The 27416-nt window shown below is 30.2% G+C and overlaps 1 protein-coding gene across 1 annotated transcript; it reads right to left on the bottom strand.

The window, feature by feature from the left end:
- Window positions 1–43: 43 nt before the first annotated feature.
- LOC111715906 (neurexin-2) lies at window positions 44–24444 on the bottom strand. The gene is made up of 8 exons (XM_023491304.1): window positions 24277–24444; window positions 20712–20784; window positions 18440–18486; window positions 17920–18026; window positions 3944–4050; window positions 2748–2834; window positions 1683–1751; window positions 44–178 (listed from the first exon to the last, which is right to left on the bottom strand). The coding sequence occupies exons 2-8, from the start codon at window positions 20763–20765 to the stop codon at window positions 59–61; spliced, it is 591 nt and encodes a 196-aa protein (XP_023347072.1). The 5' UTR covers window positions 20766–20784; window positions 24277–24444; the 3' UTR covers window positions 44–58.
- Between the last annotated feature and the right edge of the window lie 2972 nt (window positions 24445–27416).

The raw sequence follows: 27416 nt of genomic DNA, 5'->3' as shown, positions 1-27416 counted from the left end.
GGAATATTTTTTTCTGACAAAAAAAATACTCCATAAAAAAAACAATTTTCAAAATGGCCTATATTACCTTATACGCCACTAGTTTCTGTTTTGAGTCCCCAGATCGTCCTTTATAAACAAGGTCTTTAAAACCCCCCTGAAATGTTGGCTCAAACACCACGCTAGGGGCTGACAGGTCCTAAATAAAATAACTAGTCTCAATCTTCACTAAAAAAAATTAATATCGTGTTGAAGAGGTTTATAAATGCATGAAAAAGTTTTTTAAATCATTTCTTTTGAATTGCAAAAATGAATTCCGAGCAGAGCACAGGAATTTTTCCAAGAATTTCCAGGATCTTCTGGAATTTTTACTTTTTAGAATTAGTTAATTATGCAATACATTGAACTGTATTGATTTAAAAGAATACATTCATTCAATGTAGTTCCAAAACCTGAACCTCCCAAGAAGCAGTTTAACCTCCTTATTGGATATTTTATCTATCTTTAAGTAAGTACAAATGACCCTCCACCTGAACAATAACTGATCTTTTCCTTCCTCTAGTAAATACAAGTACAATATAGAGAGAGGTTAAACTGCCTTTTTAGATTATACTTTATTAGAAGTTCTCTTTTGGGCCGTCACATGGAGGTTAAACTGCCTTTTTAGATTATACTTTAGTAGAAGTTCTCTTTTGGGCCGTCACATGGAGGTTAAACTGCCTTTTTAGATTATACTTCATTAGACGTTCTCTTTTGGACCGTCACATGGAGGTTAAACTGCCTTTTTAGATTATACTTTAGTAGAAGTTCTCGTTTGGGCCGTCACATGGAGATTAAACTGCCTTTTTAGATTATACTTCATTAGACGTTCTCTTTTGGGCCGTCACATGGAGATTAAACTGCCTTTTTAGATTATACTTCATTAGACGTTCTCTTTTGGGCCGTCACATGGAGGTTAAACTGCCTTTTTAGATTATACTTTAGTAGAAGTTCTCTTTTGGGCCGTCACATGGAGGTTAAACTGCCTTTTTAGATTATACTTTAGTAGAAGTTCTCTTTTGGGCCGTCACATGGAGGTTAAACTGCCTTTTTAGATTATACTTTATTAGAAGTTCTCTTTTGGACCGTCACATGGAGGTTAAACTGCCTTTTTAGATTATACTTTATTAGAAGTTCTCGTTTGGGCCGTCACATGGAGATTAAACTGCCTTTTTAGATTATACTTCATTAGAAGTTCTCTTTTGGACCGTCACATGGAGGTTAAACTGCCTTTTTAGATTATACTCAATTGGAAGTTCTCATTTGGGCCGTCACATGGAGGTTAAACTGCCTTTTTAGATTATACTCAATTAGAAGTTCTCTTTTGGACCGTCACATGGAGGTTAAACTGCCTTTTTAGATTATACTTCATTAGAAGTTCTCTTTTGGACCGTGGATATACAATGGTTCAGAGTATACAAAGGAACTGAACTCAAACTGTGATTTCATAATATTTCTATCTTTCCAACCTGATGGTGTAATTCTTAGATTTCAAACTAAGACTATTCTAATGATCAGGGTGCAAAGATATGAAAGAAGAAAAATCTAATTGAGTTTTTTGGTCTTTTGTTGTAGTAAACATTTAACAAGAACTTTTTTAATTAAAAAACTTGAAAACGGAAATTTTAAATTCTTGAAAATTAGATATATAAGAAAAAACTTACATTGCTGTTTGCTGCAAGCCAGGTAGGTATACCACCAATATACATGTTCGTATTAGAAAACTCAACCGACTTAAAACAATACAATATATAAACATGTTACATAAATATTTTCCACGCGATAAATGTTATGAAAAGTATTTTAAATCATATTATAATATAAGTTTTTTTCCGCATTGTATTTTTAAATTAAACTTTATGAAATGCTGGAACATATTTTGAAGTTTGAAATTATAACTTTTTGATGAGTTGATTGATGGATTGATAGATTGATAGTTTGAAAGGATTAATTTGAAAAATCAGGTTCAATTCTTTTCATTTAAACTTTAACCATTAAAACAAAATATAACAACAACTTATTACAATCATGATAATAATAATGTAAGCCTTTACTGATTACAAGAAGGATGATATTTATAATAATATAAAACGACGTTAATAATAATAGTGGTCATGCTAGTTCAAAACAATGTTGATGATAATAATAATAAAGACGATGATGATTAGAACGATGATGATACTAAATACAATGAAAATGACAACAATTATGATAATGATAAGAATGGTGATGATAATAATGTTTACAATGATGATAATTTTAACAATTATGATGATGATACCACATAATGATTACAATAAAGATAATGATGACGATTATGATGATTACCAAAAGAATGATATGATATCAATATTCAATGATGATTATGATACCAATGATGATAGTGATATCGATAATAATGCTAGTAATACTGATGATAATGATTACAAAAAAGATGTTGATGTATACAATGATGATGATACTAAATGACAAATCAATGAATATTATGACGATGATTACAATTATGATGACTAAGATAATGAAATTGCTCATGATGATGATTACTATAAGGATTATACCAATGATTATAAGAAGATTATGATGACAATGATGTTGATGGTAATGATTATAATAACAATGATGAAGAATAAGAATGAATGAAAATTTAATATAATAAAAAGTTAGAAGATTTTTTGGAAAATCATAATTATGATGGTTTCCATATTTAACATGTTCAATATTGATTGTCCCTGTAGTACTGATGAATTGATTGATTGAGATATTATTTCTGAATCGACTGTGAGTGTACTCTTTAACCCGCCTCGATTCAGAGCCACCTATATTATAGATCAATGAGTAATCAAATCAATCTAACAGACATGTTTTTCAAATTCATTGATTTTGTCCAGAGTGGAAAGAATCCGTTGGAAAAATTGTGGACGTCAATTTTCTGTAAAAATCCAGCTCCTTTAATCTGATTTTCAATGGATTTAAAAAAAATTGTCTCTGAAGCCTCTTTTCTAATCAAATATTAATTCAGAATTCATTTTTGTTATAAGGAGCAATCGAAAACCATATTTTCTCCCTCCCGCACCTTTTAATGTAAAGACGTAAGAATGACAAAGAAATTCAGGTGCGCAATTTTAAAATTATAAAAACTTCATTAACTACCCCTCCTGTTGTCAATGCAAGCTTGTTCCAAGTAAAAAAAAAGTTAAACTATGAAAAAAACATTAAACACCATTAATAAATATTTACACATTAATTAATTACATTCTCTTCTTGATATTCCTATATTATTTCATTTATATATTGTTCAATATGTTACTATATGTGTTTAGCTAATGTGTATTTTATAAATAATTTTTTGTTTGTTTAATCAGTAAGCCTATGTTGTAAAAATAAAATAATTAATTTTGGCATAAATAGTTTAAAAAGTGATATACGTAAAAAGTGAATTATACTGAAATAAAACTAAAAAGAAACAAATATATAAAGTAGTCTGTGTATGTCTGTTTGTTTGTTTAAATGTCCAATCATAACTTATAAATCCTTTGACCGATTTGCATTAAATTTTGATTGGGAAAATCGGCAGAACCACGGGAATGTTCTTGGCTCGGTTTGAAAATTCTAAATTGCTTCTGTTGACTTTTAATACTATTTATTAAATGCATTTTTTCCCTTCTAAAATGGAGAGCGCATAAATACTTAATTTTTGTGTTTTTACTCTTTAAGCTATAAACGAAAAAATATTGATTCAATTCATAATTAATGAAGAATTCCAGCCACCAATCCTAAAAGTAGCTAATTTTTTCAAGCTTAATTTAAACCAAGGTAATTTATCAAAATTCTTGTTGACACGTTATTCGTTTATTGAGAGCTGATGAAAGATCTTTTGCGCAGAGTTTCCCAGAAAATGTATTTTATTTTTTTGTTACTGCATTACCTTGTGCCAATTATTGTCTCCATACTGTTGTACCGTAGTTCTCAGTACCCCGGGACCAAGACCAAAGTCATATCTCAGTTGTACAGCTCCTCTCACAAGCTTTAGTTCTAAAATATTTAAATCTAATTCTTGTACATTACAATTTATCATGCAATTTATATAGTTATATATACTCTACAAGGTGTGTATAATTCTTAGAAAAAATATTATTTTATTTATTATTGAAATGTCCAACTTTTAAAATCACAGAAATTGAGTTTTCGACACGATTTAAACTTTCTGAATCCCAATACCTTAGCAACCTAACGGTGTAAACCTTTCATATTTTAAACTTAGATTTTTTCATCCAATAGAATTCATAGTTTGAAATATCTAAGGTCTACAACATTGGTTTGCTAAATTATAGGGATTAGAAAATTGAGTTCGTGACAAAGCTGTACACTATATAAAACATATTATCATTAAAAAATATAATAAATAAACAACAGTGTAGGGTATGAGTAATGGATGTGATGCCATTTGAAGATATTGACATTTAATATACGTTTTTAATAAGTTTTTTATTTTTAAAAAGAACCATGATTGATCGCCTCACACTCTAATTTTATATTCCCGACACTTTGGCAACCTGATGGTGTACACCATTGATTTTTCAAATTTTGGCTACATAATCAATAGTTTGGATAGTTCGAAATATAAATGGTTTACAACATCAGCTGTTAATAACGATAATAAAATGAAAGAGTTTGATGCCAGTAATTAGTTCCAGCTTTATGTGAATTAATTATATTGATTAACTGCTAAATTTACATTTTTAATTCTAGAATTAACAATTGTTAATGTCAAAATTGTAATTAATCAAGGTCGAGCTCTGAAGCTGACATTTTCAAACAAAATAAGTTAAATAAAATATTTATGATATTCCAATATTTAAAATCAATATAAAATTAAAATAATGTATGTATATATATTTGGTTTTTCTATTTTTGTGTATCAAGTCCAAAATGTGTATGTAGCTAGGCTTTCTATTTAAAGCGCTTAAATGTTGTTCTTCAAGTGGCAATTTGTTCTACGTTTAATTGTAAAACTCGATGTTTCGCGGATTTTTTTGTTCACATTGTTTATTTTCAACGTCCATAAACCTTGGCTGGGGTTACGCGAGTGCCCGAAAAATGTTGAACCGATCAGTTCAGCCGTTTTGATACTAGATAAAGTTCCTGGCGTTTTAGAATTACATCATTTTTTTCTCAATATATTTTGCCAACAACCTTGGCATTATCAGGTGTTCGTCTTATAATATTACACATATCAGCAAAAATAAACAGATAATACAAAAAAAAAGTTGAATAAACAAAGAAAAAAAAACAATAAAAGGAAAAGAAATAAGAAGTCGAATGCAATTAAGCTCAGTAGAATTTAAAAGCTAGAATTATTAAGAGATAATTGTGTGAAGCCTAAAAGTAACACTTAAACAATTTTCAAATACATAATTAAAACTGTTCTATTTTTGTTTCATGAATCATATTTTGTTGTTTTCTTTTCATTTTCTCTATATGAACACAACTCCACAACAAACAGAGAATGATAAATAAATAATATATAAATAAATATTTTGTGGTTTTTCTGATCTATTTGAGTAATCACATAGTTTTATTTAATATATTCCCACCCCGGTATATTTGCTGATATCAATCAAACCTTGGAACCAGAACAAATATAATAATATAGATTGATTCGAAAACAATTGTTTTTCTTCTTCTTTTCAATTCAAGGCAAATACTTTCCCAGTTTGGGAATTTTACACTTTTTATAACATTGGGTTCATAGTCTATTTCCAGCTGTATCTATCTATCTATTTCTAGAAGTATCTTTATATCTTTTTCCAGCTGCATCTATCTATCTATTTCTAGAAGTATCCTTATATCTATTTCCAGCTGTATCTATCTATCTATTTCTAGAAGTATCTTTATATCTATTTCCAGCTGTATCCATCTATCTATTTCTAGAAGTATCTTTATATCTATTTCTAGAAGTATCTATATATCTATTTCCACCTGAATCTTTCTATTTCTAGAAGTATCTTTATATCTTTTTACAGCTGTATCTATCTATCTATTTCTAGAAGTATCTTTATATCTATTTCCAGCTGTATCTATCTATCTATTTCTAGAAGTATCTTTATATCTTTTTCCAGCTGCATCTATCTATCTATTTCTAGAAGTATCCTTATATCTATTTCCAGCTGTATCTATCTATCTATTTCTAGAAGTATCTTTATATCTATTTCCAGCTGTATCCATCTATCTATTTCTAGAAGTATCTTTATATCTATTTCCAGCTGTATCTATTTATCTATTTCCAGGTGAATCTATCTATCTATTTCTAGAAGTATCTTTATATCTATTTCCAGCTGTATCTATCTATCTATTTCCAGCTGTATCTATCTATCTATTTCCAGCTGTATCTTTCTATTTATTGAAGTATTTTTCTATCTATTTCTAGCTGTATCTTTCTATTTCTAGAAGTATTTTGCTATCTATTTCTAGCAGTATCTTTATATTTCTAGAAGTATCTTTCTATTTCTAACAGTACCTTTCTATTTCTAGAAGTATCTTTCTATTTCTATTAGTATCTTTATGTCTATTTCTAGAAGTATCTTTCTATCTATTTCTAGAAGTATCTTTCTATTTCTAGTAGTATCTTTCTATTTCTAGAAGTATCGTTAAATCTATTTCTAGAAGTAGCTTTCTATTTCTAGCAGTATCTTTCTATTTCTAGAAGTATCTTTCTATTTCTAGCAGTATCTTTCTATTTCTAGAAGTATCTTTCTATTTCTAGAAGTATCTTTCTATCTATTCTAGAAGTATCTTTCTATCTATTCTAGAAGTAGCTTTCTATTTCTAGCAGTATCTTTCTATTACTAGAAGTATCTTTCTATTTCTAGCAGTATCTTTCTATTTCTAGAAGTATCTTTATATCTATTTCTAGAAGTATCTTTCTTTCTATTTCTAGAAGTATCTTTCTATTTCTAACAGCATCTAGAAGTATCTAGACTAGACATCTCAGAACTCAATATGTGTGTATAAATGGAGTTTTTTCAACAGAAAAAAAATATAACATGTGGTGTTCCTCAAGGAAGTGTTCTAGTGCCCCGACTGTTTCTTCTTTTTATAAACGATTTGCCCCCTAGCAACATCTTTTTTTACCAGCCTCTCTGCAGATGATACTAGTTTTTAAAGTCCTCTCCTGACATAGCTAGCCTAATACTTGATGCAAACACTGAACTAAAACAGCAGAAAAAAGTTTCAAGCAAATGTTTGACACTAAATGTCTCCAAAACATAGTATTTCAAATTTGTTGGAGTTAAACTTGACGAAATATTAAACTTTGATTTTCAAATTGAACATATCTCGAATAAAATTGATAGGTCAATCTTGGCTTTGTCTCAAATTAAGAATATCTTACCATTAAATATTCGTCTACTTGTTTATAACTCTCTTGTAAAGCCAATATGGAATTGTTACTTGGGGAGGGGTTAAAAACTCTAAAATGCAAAAAATCAGATCTTTGCTAAAAAAGGCAATTAGGGCGGTTAATAATAGTAGTTTCAAGGCACATTCAAATCCATTATTTTCAAAACTGAAAGTTTTTAATCTTGAAGATACATACAAACTTAGTGTTCTGACATTTATGCATGGATACTTTAATGATAACCTTCCCTCTTCCTTCCAAAATATATTCAAGTCTCTAGCAGAACCGAATTTAACAAAATAATATAAATTAGAACGGGTTTTAAACAAAAATCTAGAAAACTTTCCGTCCGCCGCGCACTGTTTCCTAAATTGTGGAATGCAATTGAAATTGATCTTAAAGAAACTAAATCTGCAAAAAAGAGTAATCAATATTTGTATAAAGAATTTATTTTGATTATCGTTAACTAACTTAGGGCCAACTACTCAGAACAACCTACCCTGGTTAGGTGGGTCCAAACTGCAGAATAAATTGTGATTGCTTATTTGTAATATCTCATTCTAGAAGTATCTTTCTACTTCTAGGAGTATCTTTCTATTTCCAGGAGCATCTTTATATTTTTAGCAGTATTTTTCTATTCCTAGAAGAATCTTTTTATTTCTAGAAGTATTTTTCTATTTCTAGAATTATTTTCCCATTTCTTGAAGTATCAATTGGCATTTCTAGAAATTTCTTGGTATTTCTAGAAGTATCTTTCTATTTCTAGCAGTATTTTTCTATTTCTAGAAGTATCTTTCTATTTCTATCAGTTTCTTTCTATTTCTAGAAATATCTTTCTATCTATTTCAAGCGGTATCTTTCTATTTCTAGCAGTATATTTCTATTTCTAGCAGTATCTTTCTATTTCTAGAAGTATCTTTCTATTTCTAGCAGTATCTTTCTATTTCTAGAAGTATCTTTCGATCTATTTCTAGCAGTATCATTTTAATTCTAGAAGTATCTTTATATCTATTTCAAGCGGTATCTTTCTATTTCTAGAAGTATCTTTATATCTATTTCTAGCAGTATTTTTCTATTTCTAGCATATCTTTCTATTTCTAGCAGTATCTTTCTATTTCTAGCAGTATCTTTCTATTTCTAGCAGTATCTTTCTATTTCTAGAAGTATCTTTCTATTTCTAGAAGTAGCTTTCTATTTCTAGAAGTATCATTCTATTTCTAGCAGTATCTTTCTATTTCTAGAAGTATCTTTCTATTTCTAGCAGTATCTTTCTATTTCTAGAAGTATCTTTCTATCTATTTCTAGCTTTATCTTTCTATTTCTAGAAGTATCTTTCTATCTACTTCTAGCAGTATCTTTCTATTTCTAGAAGTATGTTTCTATCTATTTCAAGCAGTATCTTTCTATTTCTAGAAGTATCTTTCTATCTATTTCTAGCAGTATCTTTCTATTTCTAGAAGTATCTATCTATTTCTAGCAGTATCTTTCTATTTCTAGAAGTATCTTTCTATCTATTTCTAGCAGTATCTTTCTATTTCTAGAAGTATCTTTCTATATAATTCAAGCAGTATCTTTCTATTTCTAGAAGTATCTTTCTATCTATTTCTAGCAGTATCTTTCTATTTCTAGCAGTATCTATCTATTTCTAGAAGTATCTTTATATCTATTTCAAGAAGTATCTTTCTATTTATTTCTAGCAGTATCTTTCTATTTCTAGAAGTATCTTTCTATCTATTTCTAGAAGTATCTTTATATCTATTTCTATCTTTCTATTTCTAGAAGTATCTATCTATATAATTCTAGCAGTATCTTTCTATTTCTAGAAGTATCTTTCTATCTATTTCTAGAAGTATCTTTATATCTATTTCCAGCTGTATCTATCTATCTATTTCTAGAAGTATCTTTCTATCTATTTCTAGCAGTATCTTTCTATTTCTAGCAGTATCTATCTATTTCTAGAAGTATCTTTATACCTATTTCTAGAAGTATCTTTCTATCTATTTCTAGAAGTATCTTTCTATCTATTTCTAGAAGTATCTTTATATCTATTTCTAGAAGTATCTTTCTGTCTATTTCCAGCGGTATCTTTCTGTCTATATCCAGCTGTATCCATCTCTCTACTTATGGCTGTTTCTATCTACATCTAGAACTCTGAACACTAATACTGGTAATAAAAAATTGATAACAATACAATACTTTTCCGATATATAAGCTGTCTCAAAAAAATGATTTTTTATTGTTGTTGCAAAAATTAATCGTAGTTGTTTAATAAAAAAGAAATATATTCATACTAATTGTAAATATAATTAATTGTAATTATAGCAAGTGTAATTATGGCAAGTGCAATAATCTATCTATCTATCTATCTATCTATCTATCTATCTATCTATCTATCTATCTATCTATCTATCTATCTATCTAATATCTGTCTTCTTAACTGTTTACGAAGAAAAGTTGATTTTCTTTTTTTATTGAATTCTGGGTGTAATTATCTTCCATACAACAGTGCTGTGCACTGGACTTTCTGCACAGAGACTGCAACTTATGGAATAATTTGGAAATAGAATTGGGTTTCGGAACATAAATGGAGTGATTTAGTAACATTTTTGTCTTTATTAAAATGAAAAAATAGTGGTTTAATTTATTTTCTTCTTATTTCAAACTCTATTTTGTCAATATTACAATGGGACACCGGGTAAAACGGGTTTCTTTTTTATAATTAAAGTTTCTACTACAGAATAGAAGTTGATGAGGGAATATCGTGCTTAACTACTCAGTCAGAAGTTACATTCTCGACATTTCTTCTTCTATACCAATTCCCTATCTTCTATACCAATTACATATCTTCTATACCAATTCCCTATCTTTTATACCAATTCCCTATCTTATATACCAATTTACTCTCTTCTATACCAACTTTCTATACCAATTCCCTATCTTCTATACCAATTACATATCTTCTATACCAATTCCCTATCTTCTATACCAATTACATATCTTCTATACCAATTCCATATCTTTTATTCCAATTCAATATCTTTTATACCTATTCCCTCTCTTCGATACCAATTTCCTCTCTTCTATACCAATTACATAACTTCTATTCCAATTCCCTATCTTTTATACCAATTCCCTATCTTATATACCAATTTACTCTCTTCTATACCAACTTCCTGTCTTCTATAACAATTCCCTTTCTTTTACACCAAATCCCTATCTTCTATACCTATTCAATATCTTTAATGCCAATTCCTTATCTTCTATACCAATTCAATATCTTCTACACCAATTCCCTATCTTCTACACCAATTCAATATCTTCTATACAAATGCCCTATCTTCTATACCAATTACATATCTTCTATACTAATAACAAATCTTCTATACCAATTCGCTATCTTCTATACCTATTCCCTATCTTCTATAACAATTTCCTCTCTTCTATACCAATTCCCTATCTTCTATACCAATTCCATCTCTTCTATACCAATTCCCTTTCTTTTACAACAAATCCTTATCTTCTATACCAAATCCTTATCTTCTATACCAATTCAATATCTTCTATATCAATTCCCTATCTTCTTTACCAATTCAATATCTTCTACACCAATTCCCTTTTTCTAAACCAATTCAATAGCTGCTATACCAATTCCCTATAATTCTAAATAAATTCCTTTTCTTCTCAATCAATTCCCTGTGTTCCTAATCCTACTCCGGCTCCTACTTATACTCCCACCACGTGCACTGTGATCTCAAGTCTCATGCTCTCAAGCAAAAATCGATGAGAACTTTGCCAATTACTTCTTTAAAACCAAAGTTAACAACAGCTAGTACTTTATAGTACTAAAATGTACATGTAAAGAGCTACAGAAAACACGAATGAGTTAATGTGGTAAACTCTAAGCCCAGTACATTGCTACACTTCAAAGTTGATCCTCTCTTAAAAACTGATGAGACTGTTTAGTGTTTATAAGCACCCCTTCAATATTTCCTATAGCCTAGAACTAAATCAATTATTTGACAACGGAGGAAAGTTCTAACTAACTTAGATCCTGTAATTGGTGGAACCCTAGAACAGTCTAGTTCAGTCTTGATCTCCAGTCTATTACACTATAATACTGTACACTACTAAACGATTTATAGCATTACAGAAATATATTCCTTGCTAGACCTACTTATTTATTTATTTTTACAATTTCTTCTTTTTTCCTGCTTTTAACCAAGAAATGGGAAATATTCAGTAGATTACAATAAAAGCCGAGAATTTAATAAAATTTATTTGACCCAAAGAAATGAACAATAAATTCATTCTTAGTTCAACTTTGGAAGGGAGTGTTCGTGAATAATGAAAGGGGGTGAAGGCCGAATCCAAATCAAATTTGGATTTGGAATTTTAGGTTTTATATAAGGTTACTTTTCGAATTATTCATTCTTGCAATTTTAAGGATTTTCAATTAAAAATGAAATACGACATTTTCGTATTTTCCAAAAAAAATGTTGGAAAATTTATCTTAACCCGAATCAAATCCGGAATTTATGTATTGTAATATTATAAGGATTAGTTGTAAATTTAAATATGCATTATTTACGGTTTAAGTGGTTTATTGTAACTTATTAAATTTACATGGACTCTACGCCTTTTCAACCATTTTTTCTATAAAAATTATGAACACTCAAATCAAAGTTTTATTTGGATTTAGCCTAGACCCTTTTCATTTTTTGCGAACACTTCCTTTAAAAACACTGGCATGGACCATAGTGAAAAGAATTTTTTTATTACTAATTTTGTTAGATCGTAAACGTTGAGCAAATGTGTAAATATGTTTCTTGCTCTTTAATAATTCACCAACATTAGGTAATATTGGAAAAACTAAAGGGGTAAATGTGAAATATGAGATGTTTTTACTGGGTTGGTACTCAGTACTCTGAACTATTTGTACTAGGTTGGTACCCAGTACTCTGAACTATTTGTACTAGGTTGGTACCCAGTACTCTGAACTATCGTTTTAGATTGGTACTCAGTACTCTGGACTATTTGTACTAGGTTGGTACTCAGTACTCTGAACTATTGTACTAGGTTGGTACCCAGTACTCTGAACTATTTGTAATAGGTTGGTACTCAGTACACTGAACTATTTGTACTAGGTTGGTACTCAGTACTCTGAACTATTTGTACTAGGTCGGTACTCAGTACTCTGAACTATTAGTAATAGGTTGTTACTCAGTACTCTGAACTATTTGTACTAGGTTGGTACTCAGTACTCTGAACTATTTGTACTAGGTTGGTACTCAGTACTCTGAACTATTGTACTAGGTTGGTACCCAGTACTCTGAACTATTGGTACTAGGTTGGTACTTAGTACTCTGAACTATTTGTACTAGGTTGGTACTCATTACTCTAAACTATCTGTTTTAGGTTGGTACTCAGTACTCTGAACTATTTGTACTAGGTTGGTACTCAGTACTCTGAACTATTTGTACTAGGTTGGTACTCAGTACTCTGAACTATCTGTTTTAGGTTGGTTCTCAGTACTCTGAACTACCAACCTAGTACAGTTATTGTCTTATTTTTCAGCTGATGTTCATCCATGTTCATCTCTATATAATATATAATAAAATATATATTATATACCCAACCATAACACATTTTTAAACAATATCCAGCAATAATAGTCTTTTATTACCACATTTACACACCATTATACTAAATTTTCAAATATTTTAAAATTCAAGTAATTTTAATAAATCATGTAGAATGGGGGAGGGTGGAGGGGGTAATCTGACTTTATAATTGTAAAGGAAAACATTGATGATTGATAGACATTTTTTTTTGGGAGGGAGGGGGGGAAGTGGGGTAGTTTTTATTTTGAAGTGTTTTAACTACATTTAGATGTTTAACAACAAGTTTGATAAATGACAAACACAAAAGTTTTAAACAAAGGATCGTAATAAACAAGGTAAATTTTAAAATTGCAAAACATACAGATATATCCATAAAACTGTGGAAAGGGAAGACGACTTTTTGACTCAAGTTATCTTGTGAATAGTCCAATTAAAATGAAACACAGCATTTGTACATTGTACCGAAATCACTCAATTTTCTAGCTACAAGAATTGACAAGAATACATTTTAAGGAGGACAGTTTAAGCAAAGTCTGATTTCAGGACTATAAGGGTGGTCAGGAAGCAGGACAGCTTAAAGGAGTACAGTTTCAGAAAAGTCTGAATACAGGACAAAAAGGGTGGTCAGGAAACAGGACAGCTTAAAGGAGTACAGTTTCAGAAAAGTCTGATTACAGGACTATAAGGTTGGTCAGGAAACAGGACAGCTTAAAGGAGTACAGTTTAAGAAAAGTCTGAATACAGGACAAAAAGGGTGGTCAGGAAACAGGACAGCTTAAATGAGTACAGTTTCAGAAAAGTCTGAATACAGGACAAAAAGGGTGGTCAGGAAACAGGACAGCTTAACTAGGAGTACAGTTTCAGAAAAGTCTGAATACAGGACAAAAAGGGTGGTCAGGAAACAAGACAACTTAAAGGTGTACAAATGAATATTCTTAGTGATATGTGTTTTTTTTAAAAGTAGATATATTTACCTATATTTGGCGCGAAGGTTAATAAAAGGTGATAAATTGATATTATCGAATTTTCGTTTTGCTCATTAATTAACTTGAAAAATTATTTCTTGTTCTTTGAAAAAAGAGAAGAACAAGAATTCTTTAGGTTTAAAATATAAATATGTTCCCTTAGATCAATCTTGGAAATCACAAATTTGGATCCCAGGTCTAATGAGATAATCAATGGATTTGAAACACAATGAAATTGTAGATATTATAAACTTGTTATGCTCTGACTAGTTTTGATCTGTATATCACGTTAACTAAAGTAAATTGGTTTCGAACATGATTACTCTAATTGAAGAGATCTTGAGAAGAAAAGAAAAGTTTGAATTTATTAAATGTAACAAATGAAAATGCTTGTTCTTATACTTGTCCGTAAAATCAAAATCGAGAAGCTATATGGCCACAAAGTCGTACCAGCACTGTCGCATAATTGATCTGTTCTAGTTTACAGTGTTATACAATTTATTGTTTTTATATTAATAACCCTTTTATATCTGAAGTCTATTATATAACTTTTGTGGACGAAAAAATAAGTAAATAAATTATTAGGAATTACTCTCCCATTTTTAAAATCATCTTTATCAAATAAGTTAGGTCAGGAAAGCTAAGCTATTGATATAGAAGCATAATTTAGAATTTTGCAATTTGCAAATAAAGTATTTTTTTAAACTGCCATTTTTACATGTAAAAGAAAAACAATTGCAAACTTCTAAACTCTTGCAAAAAAAAGAAAAAACCATTATCTACATAATTTTATGGTTCTTACTGTAATTTTATATTAAGAAATAGCTATTTTTTGAAATTCTACACTTTGGTATTTTAATAAGATAAATTTTTAGTTTGCTTTTATTATATTAATTAAAAGTTTTAATCCTTAAAAAGATTTGAGGAAAAAGTTTAGAAAAAACAAAATTCCTACTTTTGTGTTGCTTTTATTTAGTTTCTTCATATTGTATAAAATCTTTTCTAGTTTATTAAAAGTAAACTATAATTTAATTTATCAATTCATCTAATTATTTGTCTCTATAAAAACATCTTGTTAATGTCTGTAAACATGTTTATATGAAAGTAGAAATAAATGTCAAGAAATATTATTCTAAACATTCTAAGATTTATTACTTGCGCAGAGGATTTGATTAATGTTCTTAAAGAATATGTTTATTTTATAAACTTAGTATATAATTTACACATTCACATCCTGGGCTGTGTACTGTGTAGGGCTTAAGGCTGGGTACGCTTAGAATTTTTTAAAGAATTTAAAGATTTTTTCAGGTTTCCGATCATTTTTAGCTCAAAACTAAATGTTTCAGTCAACGGTTTTGGGTTGACCTTCTTCTTCTGGCTAGTTTCCAACTAGCAGGTTCATTTATAAATTACAAGTTTAAAATGAACTCTGTATTTAATAAAATCACCAAAGTTGGAATCTTAAAAGAATTATTTTCATGCTTTATAAAATCTCAAGAGAAAATAGAAGAATCTAATGCAGAATATAAAGATTAGAATTGAATTACATGAATTTAAGATGGAAATTTAAAAGATTAGGATTAGAATTTTCAGATTTTATTTAACATTTGGAACTTAAATAAAACTGTACATCCCCACAGCTATGGATTTTTATTAGTTATTGTCTCAAAAGGGCCATTCCCTTCCCCTCAACACCCCCCCCCCCCCCCTACTAAAACAACTCTTAAAGGAATTGAGTTTTTGCCACAAATGCAAATTTTATAATACCTAAATTTCAACAACCAGATGATGCATACCTTTCATATTTCAAACTTACATTGTTTGATCCACCAGAATTCATAGTTTGAAATATCTACGGTCTACAACATTTGGTTCTAAAGAAATTGGGATTTAAAAATCCGAGTTTGTGGCAAAGACTCAATTCCTGGATTTAAAATTGCCTATCTCTCACATAAATATGATCATCTTTTATTTTTTTATTATCTGGTTTTATAAGATCCATTTAATGTTGACAAAAGTGTCTGAATATACATAAAAGTTGTGAAATGTATTAAATCTACAACGACATTTAAAAACTTGATCTAATTTTACATCAAACCGTGCTAGAACCTAACCCCACCTCTCTTATTTTAACAAAACTGAAGAGAAAAATTGAGAAAATCAAACACAAAGTTTGATCTAATTACACATAGTAAAATATGATGAATCGTCAGTCAAAAATGTTTCTTTTGTTGCTTTAAGATTCCATGAATTGTAAAATGCATAGTTTTGACTATTTCTGCTTACTCACGATACTAGAGAACTTTTTCATAATACTTCTCATGAACCATTCTTCACAGAAATCAGAGACAGAAACAATTATTTTAAGCGCCTAAAATCTTTACCCTTTAATTCCAAAATATTCGTATAATTTAATTTATAAATCATGAATGTAAAACTCTCTAGAATATATTCTAGTTAAAAGATAAAATATGTTGTAATATGTTGAAAATTTTCAGAAAATCCCCGGAATATTAAATGTTCAAAAAGAATTCGAAGTAAGAAGCTCTTGAACACAATTTTAGAGATGATATGGAGAATCTTGAGAGTCGGTTTAAGTTGGGATTTAAATTGGATTTAAGATGGGCTTTAACTGATCTTAAAATATATGTTTTANGGGGTGCGGTACGATGACTTTTTGTCTTGCTGGCCAAAGCTAAGGCCCGCGTTTTTGAGGCAACTCATCGCTGGCAAGATTATAAATAGTTAAAGATGAAAATTTTAACTGGAATTTTGCTTTGAAATTTGTTTTTTCGATTAACAAAGAAAAATGGCTGCTTGAAGAGCAACAATTAACAACTGAAATTGTTAGCCTAGCAAATATAAATTGGAAAGTCACATTTAGCTTTTTTATCTGGATATGTAAAACTGTTTCGTTCATTTTTATTTCAAGCAAAACATAAAATTCTTAAACTTATCTTATCTTGAGAGATTTGTCATTTTTATTTCCGTAAAACTGGGTTTTGATTTTGATTTCTTGCTTATTGCAACTTTTATCAGGGCCTTGTCAAACTTGAAAGACTTGTCATATTTAGATCAAGTTTAACCCAGAACTTCGGAGACATCAAAAGAATTTATAAAATGTCGTCTTCTTAACCTACTGATAATAGAATGTCGCAGATATTTAGTTATTTCAGTTATTTAGTTTAATTGAATAATTATATGGAGCTCTTTGAAACTGTTCCCGCATATTTAGTGGCTATTAATATATTAATATATTAATACAAAAAATAAACAAATTACCCTCATCTCATGCCAGAAAAAACTATCACAATTTTTTTAAAAAATCAAGACGACATTTTATAAATTCTTTCGATGACTCCGAAGTTCTAGGTTAAGCTGCATCATACCAGCTCGACTCGCGAAAGGGGGGGGGTAACAATGTGCAGAAAGTTGCAAATTCAGATTATTAGTACAAAATTATGTAAAGAAAACAAATTCGTGGCATTTAACTGAACAAAATATTTTGTAAACAATATTTGCAGAAGACACAATATCAAATATAATTAAATAACGATTTGAATTTTAAATGAGATTAATAAGCAAGAGATTTCAGTTAGAAATTGGTAAATTTTCGACAAAAAAGAGCGGAAGGGTGAACATCTGTCCCCCCCCGTTGCTTCGTCCTGACTCCTGAGGTTCTCATCTAACTGAAAACGTTATTTTTATAGAAAAATCCTTTATCTGCGCCTGCTTTATAAATGTATCCAGGCGGAGACTAAATTGCTCTTCTTTATAAGAACTCCCTGTCAGGGGCGTATGCAGGAATTTTTCAATAAATAGGCTCAGCCGCACTAGCCCCCCCCCCCTCCTGAATAAGCCATCGCTCTCTGTATATGACATGTACTATATGTTCAATGTGCATGCTGTTTAATTTTACCTAAGAAGATGCAGTTTATAATGTCGTCTGTGTATAGTATGAGAGTATCCTGCTGTCCAGTTCTAAACTGGAATTCTAGTCCTGTATCTAGACCACCAGGCCACCGTCTGCTCAATACAAAACAACATGGTTCTTAGTAGAGATAAATTTTTATACAGAAAGAACCATAAAACTCTGGAATAGGATGACGACTTTTCGGCTCAAGATATGGCTTGAAATAGTCCAATTAACATGAAACACAGCAATTGTGTGGTGTAAACAGACTCATTACATTTAAAAGGTGATGAAATATGTTACAACTAAAACTATCAACATCAACAACACAAAAACGCTTTATTATTTCTTTAATGTCGTCTTCCTATTATACAGTTTTCAGATTCTAACTGTAAATATTGCCAAACTTACAAAAATTTAAAAATATTGCATCATAGATTTGAAAACGAAATGAGATATTTTGAATTATAATAAGTTAATTATAATTTGCAGCAGTTTTTAATGAATTAATGTTGAATATATTTTCCTGAACTGAAGATAACTAGTCTTTGATCCCTCCAGCACATACTCAGACTTCAAACAATAATTATAATAATGAAGAAGTAATCTCTGTTTGTTTGTTTGTTTTTGTTTGTATGTCCGATCATAACTTATGACCCCCTGGACAGATTTGCCTCAAATTTTGATTGGGAAACTTGGGAAAACCACGGGAATTTTCTTAGCTTGGTTTTGATATTCAAAGTTAAGTGTGTCTTTTATTGGGAAAATAGCAAAAATCGTAATTTACGATCAAGTGCGGGTAAACAGCGAGAGTAACAATAAGTAACTTGGGCAACGCTAGTATTAAAATTAAATAGAAACCATAAATGCATTTTGTAATCAAAAATAAGTTTAATTGAATATTACTTTAATTATAGCAACAATTAATTAATAAATTACATAGTCAACTGGAGTCAACTGCAGTCAACTGGAGTCAATGGAGTCAACTGGAGTCAACTGGAGTCAACTGGAGTCAACTGGAGTCAACTGGAGTCAACAAGAGTCAACTGGAGTCAACTCAAATTAGAAAAAAACTAAAAAACATAATTTTACTTTAATATATACGTCTGGGTGTCCCAAAAAATAAAGGTACTTTTGTCGTACTTTCCAAATAGTGACATGTTCGATGCACAATGGTACCCTTGAAAATTTGATAACCATGATTTCTTTTTGAAAATATTGGTTATTTCCAATACGGGTTTCTCTTTAAGTAACTATTGCATTTTTGCTTCTGAAAAAAGGGAGGAAAATTTGAGAATTAAAAAGTTTTCAAGCTAGAAAATACAATGACATTAAAAGTGAGGTCAATAAAACTGTCTTCAACATTTGTTGTTTAATGAATCAAAAAGTTTTATTAAAAAACGTACGATTCATGAGCTTTAAAAAATGTGGTCTAACGTCTTTGTATTTTAACTGAGAATTTTATGTTTATTTGGACACACTATACAACTGTGTTTGATGCTTAAAACGTTCATTTCAATGTGTCATGTTCAAAAGTTAAATTAAAGGAATTATAAATTAGATTATTTTTAAAAATAATTAATTAGATAAACTTCCTGTAAAGAGACACAGACAGGAAGCGTAACTTAATGTGACCCTCCATGCAAAGATGGCAACGCTTCAAAACGATACCCAATTAAAAACTTTTTCTACAAAAGGGACGTGCGCATTTCTACTGCAAAAAAAAATATATATGAATTATCAGAATTAAACACGACAATATTATTCATAGTTTGGATCAGAGAAAGGTTTCAAGGGTACCGCTGTTAATCTGACATTGCCATTGCCATTTTAACAAGAAAACTGTACATCTCTCCACCGTACACATTCAAGAAAAAGACTTGAGTTAGTAAATAAAAGACTGGGGTTAGTAAATAAAAGACTGGGGTTGTTAGTGAATAAAAAACAAGGGTTAGTAAATAAAAGACTGGGGTTAGTAAATAAAAAGACAGAGGTTAGTGAATAAAAGACTGGGGTTAGTAAATAAAACATTGGGGTTAGTAAATAAAACACTGGGGTTATTGAATAAAAGACTGGGCATAGTAAATAAAAGACGGAGGTTAGTAAATAAAAGACTGGGTTTGGTAAATAAAAGACTGGGTATAGTAAATAAAAGACTGGGGTTGGTAAATAAAAGATTGGGGCTAGTAAATAAAAGACTGGGGTTAGTAAATTAAAGACTGGGGCTAGTAAATAAAAGACTGGGGTTAGCAAATATAAGACTGGGGTTAGTAAATAAAAGACTGGGGTTAGTAAATAAAAGACTGGGGTTAGTGAATAAAAGACAAGGGTTAGTAAATAAAAGACTGGGGTTAGTAAATAAAAAGACAGGGGTTAGTGAATAAAAAACTGGGCATAGTAAATAAAAGACGGGGGTTAGTAAATAAAAGACTGGGTTTGGTAAATAAAAGACTGGGTATAGTAAATAAAAGACTGGGGTTAGTAAATAAAAGATTAGGGCTAGTAAATAAAAGACTGGGATTAGTAAATAAAAGACTGGGGCTAGTAAATAAAAGACTGGGGTTAGCAAATATAAGACTGGGGTTAGTAAATAAAAGACTGGGGTTAGCAAATATAAGACTGGGGTTAGTAAATAAAAGACTGGAGTTAGCAAATATAAGACTGGGGTTAGTAAATAAAAGACTGGGGTTAGTAAATATAAAACTGGGGTTAGTAAATAAAAGCCAGTGTATAACCATTGACCAATGTAAAAGAAAATAACTTTTAATGTAAAAAGTAATGATTATTAATTATTATTCCTGTGATGAGAGGAAAAGAAGAAGAAAAACGAAAAGTTTGGTCGCTGTGATCATTCTTCCTCAACAGCTTAACCTAGGAAATAATTATGATTATTATTAATATTATTATTATATTTTCCTCATTATTATTAATATTATCATTATTATAATTATTTATTAATAATATTATTAATTTTATTGTTAATGGGAGGGGGCATGATCATTAAGAATGTTGAGGGCGTGTGGAAATTATTCCTTAACTAAAAATGACTTATTTAGTTTAATCATACTTTAAGAAGCGAAAATTGTTTTCTATTAAGGAGAATCCGACATGGTAACTAATTATTGTCAAATTAAAGTCATTTATATTTATTAAAACTTTACAGAAATGAAAAAGAAAACTCCTTCAACAATGTTATTTGAACAAATTCATCCAATATAGAAACTATTGTTAACAAAAACAGAGACTACAAAACACAAAACGCTGAACTAAAAGCAGTGAGCTCAATTAATGTCCTAGCCGATTAAGGACGACTTCTAAAAAATCCTTCATTTTAACAATGTTTCCCTCCCATCCCCCCCTCATTTTAGAAAAATTAGATAAATATTACACGCAGGTCCCTTTTTTACCAATATTCCAATACTCATTTCTAACATACAGTAAGCAAATAGAACAAAACTCAATAATAATGTTCACAAAAGAAAGTTCTATAAAGACAAAAGCTTAAAAATTGCGAGGTCCGAACTTTTGAACAGTTAATCCCTTCAGAAATACTAATCCGTAATTAGAAAATTTGAGTTTGTGGCAAAAACTCTCTTTCTTTATAATTTTAGCAGTGTTTTCTTTTGATTTTAATATGCAGAAAAGGAAGCTGTAAATATATCATTGTTCCAGTTTTTCATTATAGAGGCAATGTAAACATTTTCAATTTGCATATTCCCTTTTCATCCTGTATACAGAGTAGTGAATATATTTTAAACTTTTTAAAGGATTTAAAACTTTTCCCTTGGACTCTGCTTCAAGCAAAACACATCTTAGCAAAAACAACAAAAAGGTTTAGGAGCTGAAGTTTTGCAGAAAAAGTGATGTTAGAAAATTGATGGCATATATGTACAGGGTGTCCCAAAAAACATGGGAATAAAGTGACGAATTGGATATAGTCTTTGTTATGAATTAGCATTGTAATACCTGATTTCTAAAGCCATAATATTATTATGTCTGCTAGAGTTTATTTTATGAAAAAGGTAAAAGACTGTAAAGATGTGTCTATAATGTCTCCGCAAGATGAACAGTGAGGACGGACAAGTTTTCTCTGTTTGTGTACTGCAATTTTCTTGTTTTACTAAGTAGAACCGTATGCAGTCAAAACATAAACAAACAAAATGTGAACATAGCAGACGAAACACTTACAGATTACAGCTTTCTCAGTAGGTATCACTATACTAAATCAAAGAATTATCTAAAAGACGATATCGAATTCGTCACTGAGTTCCCATGTTTATTGGGACACCCTGTACTAAAAACCCGAATAGAGAAAGAAATGTTGAAATTGCATTAGATTTAAAACTGATACACTATTTATTAGGCAGAGAGAACAATTTATCCAGATTTATTTAAATTCATTTAATTTTCACGAACACTTCTGTTTAAGATTCCATAAACATAATTCTAGATCTTATCCATAATTTATGAATGCACGTCTGTTTTTGTGAGTCTGTGTGTGTGTGTGGGGGGGGGGACCCCCCGTCCAACATAAACGGAAGTAAATATCAAAAGCGGAAATTGAATTTCATAATTTTGAATTTCCTGCATATCCTATAAGAGATTGTCGAAACCAAGACTTTAAAAATCACATCGATCAAATTAAGTGAAAACGAATTTGATAAGGGTGGGGTGGGGGTGGGGTAGAAAATCCGCAAGTTATTCTCTGGAAAAGCTGTTAACTATAATTAAACGTGAGTTTCTAAGAAAATTTTAATCAATAAAGCTTTAGGAAAAAACATCAATTATAATTTGGTTTATAACAGTCCAAAAAATCAATGAACATTTTGGGTTTACCCCGGTATTTTCATTAAAATATTTTAATTCCGTATACATATAAAATGCGAGACCATATATGCAAGACTCAAGGATTTCAGATTTTAATAAAACACACGATTGTAAATTCATACGTAAATTTTAGGACCTAAAAGTTTCTGCTTAAAGACGCATTTTTGAAACTTTTAAAAGTATTAGGATAAAGATTAGCCTTTGAAAAGCTAAATAAATATGTAAAAAAATAATCGAATAACAGATTGTCGACAGTTTTGGTCTTCATATATAATGTTGACAATCTACTTCAGGAAATGCAGTCAATATACATTATGAAAATTATCAAATAAATATCATATTTTTTTATTTTTTAGATATTGTTGGGATCATGTTTACGTCTACCCCTGTCTGATAATTTCCCCACTCCACTCAACCTGGGGAGTATCTCTTGACCTTGTTCAATTATCCAGTTTATTCTTCTTTCAAGGGTTCAAAACCAATATTTAAGGAGTAAATAAAGAAAAGGATACAGCAAACAAAAGGAAACAGCTAAGAAAATGAAACAGCAAATAAAAGGATACAGCAAAGAAAAGGAAACAGCTAAGAAAAGGATTCTGTAAATAAATGGAAAAACCAAAGAAAAGGAAGCAGCTCAGAATTTGATTCCGCAATTAAAAGAAAAGGCAAAGAAAAGGATTCTGCAAATAAAAGGAAAAAGCAAAGAAAAGGAAACAGCTCAGAATATGATTCTGCAAATAAAAGAAAAAGCAAAGAAAAGGATTCTGCAAATAAAAAAAATAAGCAAAGAAAAGGAAACGGGAAAGAAAAGAAACAGCAAAGGAAAGGAAAACATGCAAAGAAATGGAAACAGCAAAGAAAAGGAAACAGCAAAGAAAAGTAAACGAAAATTAAAAAAAACAGCAAAGAAAAGGAAAAAAGAAAAAGAATATACAGCAAAAAAGGATAGAACAAAGAAGAGAAAACTAAAGGATACAGCTAAAAAAATATTCTGTAAAGAAAAGGAAACAGTAATGAAAAGGAACCAGTAAAGAAAAGGAACCAGTAAAGAAAAGGAACCAGTAAAGAAAAGGAACCAGTAAAGAAAAGGAACCAGTAAAGAAAAGGAACCAGTATAGAAAAGGAACCAATAAAGAAAAGGAACCAGTAAGGAAAAGGAACCAGTAAAGAAAAGGAAACAGCAATCAAAAGGATACAAGAAATAAAAGGATACAATACAGCAAAGGAAAGGATACTACAAAGAAAAGAAAAAAACAACGAAAAGGAAAAAAAATGAAAAGGAAACAGGAAAGAAAAGGAAACAGTAAAGGAAAGGAAACAGTAAAGAAAAGGATACAGCAAAGAAATGGAAACAGCAAAGAAAATGAAAATTCCGAATTAGGCCAGGAGGAAGATTGACCTTGAACATCTAATTTGATTTATTTCTAGAAAAGTTCTTTTTCTTCTTTGTATCCCAAAAAAGGCTAACCAAACTTTTTTTTATATTTTTAGATATTATAAAGCCGCGAAAAAAAAACATATTTAAATTTTGTTTACCTAAAACTGCAGAAAACTAAACAGGCTACTTTGGTTTCATGGTTTCAAAATAGTTCCTTGTTTTTCATTATTATTTTTCTTCAAATCTGCGTAAGTTCACTGTTTGTTAAAGTCTGAAGTCTCATGTCTCATGTCAGATCATGATATTGTTTCTGTATGGTCTCCAGCTCTCTTCCTCAACAGCTTAACCTAGGAAATAATTATGNGCACTAGGCGAATATAAACCTCCATGGGCGCTACCTCGCTCTTCTACCATGAGCCCTCGCAGCAAGGTGTGGGGGTGAAACCATTTCGTAGATTTAAAACAAATCCTTTCTCATTTCTCTGGAAAACCAACAAATATTTAGAATTGAAACAGACAATATTTCTATAATTCATAATTTGAAAATATTCTAGTTTCTCAATCCCTTGAACTTGGGAGGATCCGAGGCTTCAGCTCTGTGTATAGTCATGAGCACAATATTGATTCAATTTCAAGCAAGGATGCTTTGTATATAATCATCTTACAATTACACAGGCAGCCTCATATTGCATTAACAAATATTAACTATCAACCAATCTATTAAATTTTTCCAGACTAATCGTTTCCCCCTTAAAGTCCTTAAAGGAAAGGAAAATCCATGGAACTGACATAAATCATGCATAATTAATAATTTTTGTATCAATTTGTTCATTATAAAACATTAAAGGTATTTATGTCCCCCCACCATCTTGTAGCTCTACTATGTTAATGCATTTATTAACCAATAATAACCGGGAAGGTTAAATGAAAAACAAGCAAAAAGTAAAAAAAAACAATAAAATATTTAATAAATGACAAAAGCTCTACTTTGTAATAAAGGATAAAGAGAAAGCATGTTAAAGCCTGTTAATTAATGAAAGTTTCTGCTGTTGTAGGGAGGGTAAAGGAGGGTTGGAGGAGTAATAGTGTAATAGAAGAATAGAAAATAAAATGAATGGGATGGGAGAAGGAAGGTTTAAGAAGAGAAGAATGGATAAGAACATGAATGGGAGAAGGAAGGTTTAAGGAGAGAAGAATGGATAAGAACATGAATGGGAGAAGGAAGGTTTAAGGAGAGAAGAATGGATAAGAATATTAATGGGAGAAGGAAGATATAAAAAGAGAAGAATGGATAAGAACATGAATGGAATGAAAGGTATATATAGAGAAGGATGGATAAGAACATTAATGGGAGAAAGTTATATAGAGAAGGATGGATAAGAACAAGAATGAGAGAAGGGTATAATGAGAGGAGAATGGATAAGAACATGAATGAGAGAAAGATATAATGAGAGGAGAATGGATAGGAACAAGAATGAGAGAAAGATATAATGAGAGGAGAATGGATAAGAACATGAATGAGAGAAAGGTATAAATAGAGGAGAATGGATAAGAACATGAATGAGAGAAAGGTATATAGAGAAGGATGGATAAGAACATTAATGGGAGAAAGGTATATAGAGAAGGATGGATAAGAACATTAATGGGAGAAAGGTATATAGAGAAGGATGGATAAAGAAAATATATATAAATTATAAAGAAAATAGTTTTGGAGCAAAATGTTACTTGTTTAGTTATATCAAAATGTTACTTGTTTAGTTATATTGTTTAGTTATATAAAAATGTTACCAAAATGTTACTTGTTTAGTTATATAAAAATGTTACTTGTTTAGTTATATCAAAATGTTACTTGTTTAGTTATATCAAAATGAGAAAAAGTTTAAAGTTTCTAATAAACGGTATAAAAAGTTTTGCAAGTAATAGTTCTTAACTAAATTACTTAATCCTTAGTAGCAGAAAACTTGGCAGCTCAAGAACAATGAAAGGTGAAAGTTTTTTAGCAGTCAACAGAAACCCACTGGAGACAAATCAGGATTATACAAAATATCACTCCAAAAATATTAGATTCATTTTGTAAATTAAACATTATTAACAGAAAAGTAGGATTTTTTATGCTTAGTTTTATTGTTTATAAAGAAAAAATTACGTACCACATGTTTTTTTAACAACATATTTTTACAAGAGCAGAACATTTTTTCTCTGGCTATTGTATCTTCTTTTTTTCTGATCATACATCTGTTTTCTGATTATACATCTGTTTTCTGATCATACATCTGATTTCTGATCATACATCTGTTTTCTGATCATACATCTGTTTTCTAATCATACATCTGTTTTCTGATCATACATCTGTTTTCTGATCATACATCTGTTTTCTGATCATACATCTGTTTTCTGATCATACATCTGTTTTCTGAACATACATCTGTTTTCTAATCATACATCTGTTTTCTGTTTCACTTTTGTAGATCTACGCATTCTAATCCCTTGTAGACAAAGGATAATATGCATTTTGACACATATTTCTGCTTTTGTTTCTCCCGCATATTGTTGTATATGAAAAATATGAGAAAGGGAGATATATTTTCTCCAGTCTGAAGGACTAAACTACTTTCACTAAACCAAATATTAAACGATGTACAGTATAAATACTTTATTTAATGATAAAAATAACAAACGGTTTTCGATACTAATACGGTAGAGAATTGTAGCAAGAGTTTGAGTTACGACTCACGATCCTATTTCTTTAATAACTCTCTGACCTGAAGGTTCGTCGCCAACTGCCTGTGGATCAGGTACAGGTTGACCTGCTACCTTCGTTCTGGAAATCCCTAGTCCAGATAGAATTCCCTAGTGAATGAATCTAGGAGCTTTATTTGGGGCCTCATCTCAGCTTTGGATCAACTAACTCTCACTTGAATTTCCCGCCACGCTATTTACAAATTTATACTATGGATAGATATTTTATCCTCACAGCATCGTCATAAGATCATAACACCTTGCCACCGTTACAATATTTCCCAGAGCTGTATTGTATGTACAACATGTAATTTATTATTAAGAAGAAATGCGTGCATGTTTTAATTTTTTTATCATTTTTTTTCAACAGGACTGAGGTACTGAAAGCTTTATTGTAATGCGGGTTATTGGACAATTTTGTACTTGACATTTTGGCGAGAGGTTTAATTTCTACAAAATTGGAAGGTGAACCTGAAAATATACTTGGATTCTTCGAACTTTACTATTTTTACTTTTACTTATGTGATTTCATTATAACATGATATTTGAACAATTGTGT

The sequence above is a fragment of the Eurytemora carolleeae genome, unplaced genomic scaffold (assembly GCF_000591075.1).
Source record: "Eurytemora carolleeae unplaced genomic scaffold, Eaff_2.0 scaffold1903, whole genome shotgun sequence".
Classification (NCBI taxonomy): domain Eukaryota; kingdom Metazoa; phylum Arthropoda; class Copepoda; order Calanoida; family Temoridae; genus Eurytemora; species Eurytemora carolleeae.
Note: the sequence above shows the minus strand (reverse complement) of the source record. Positions and strands in the feature narration are given on the sequence as shown.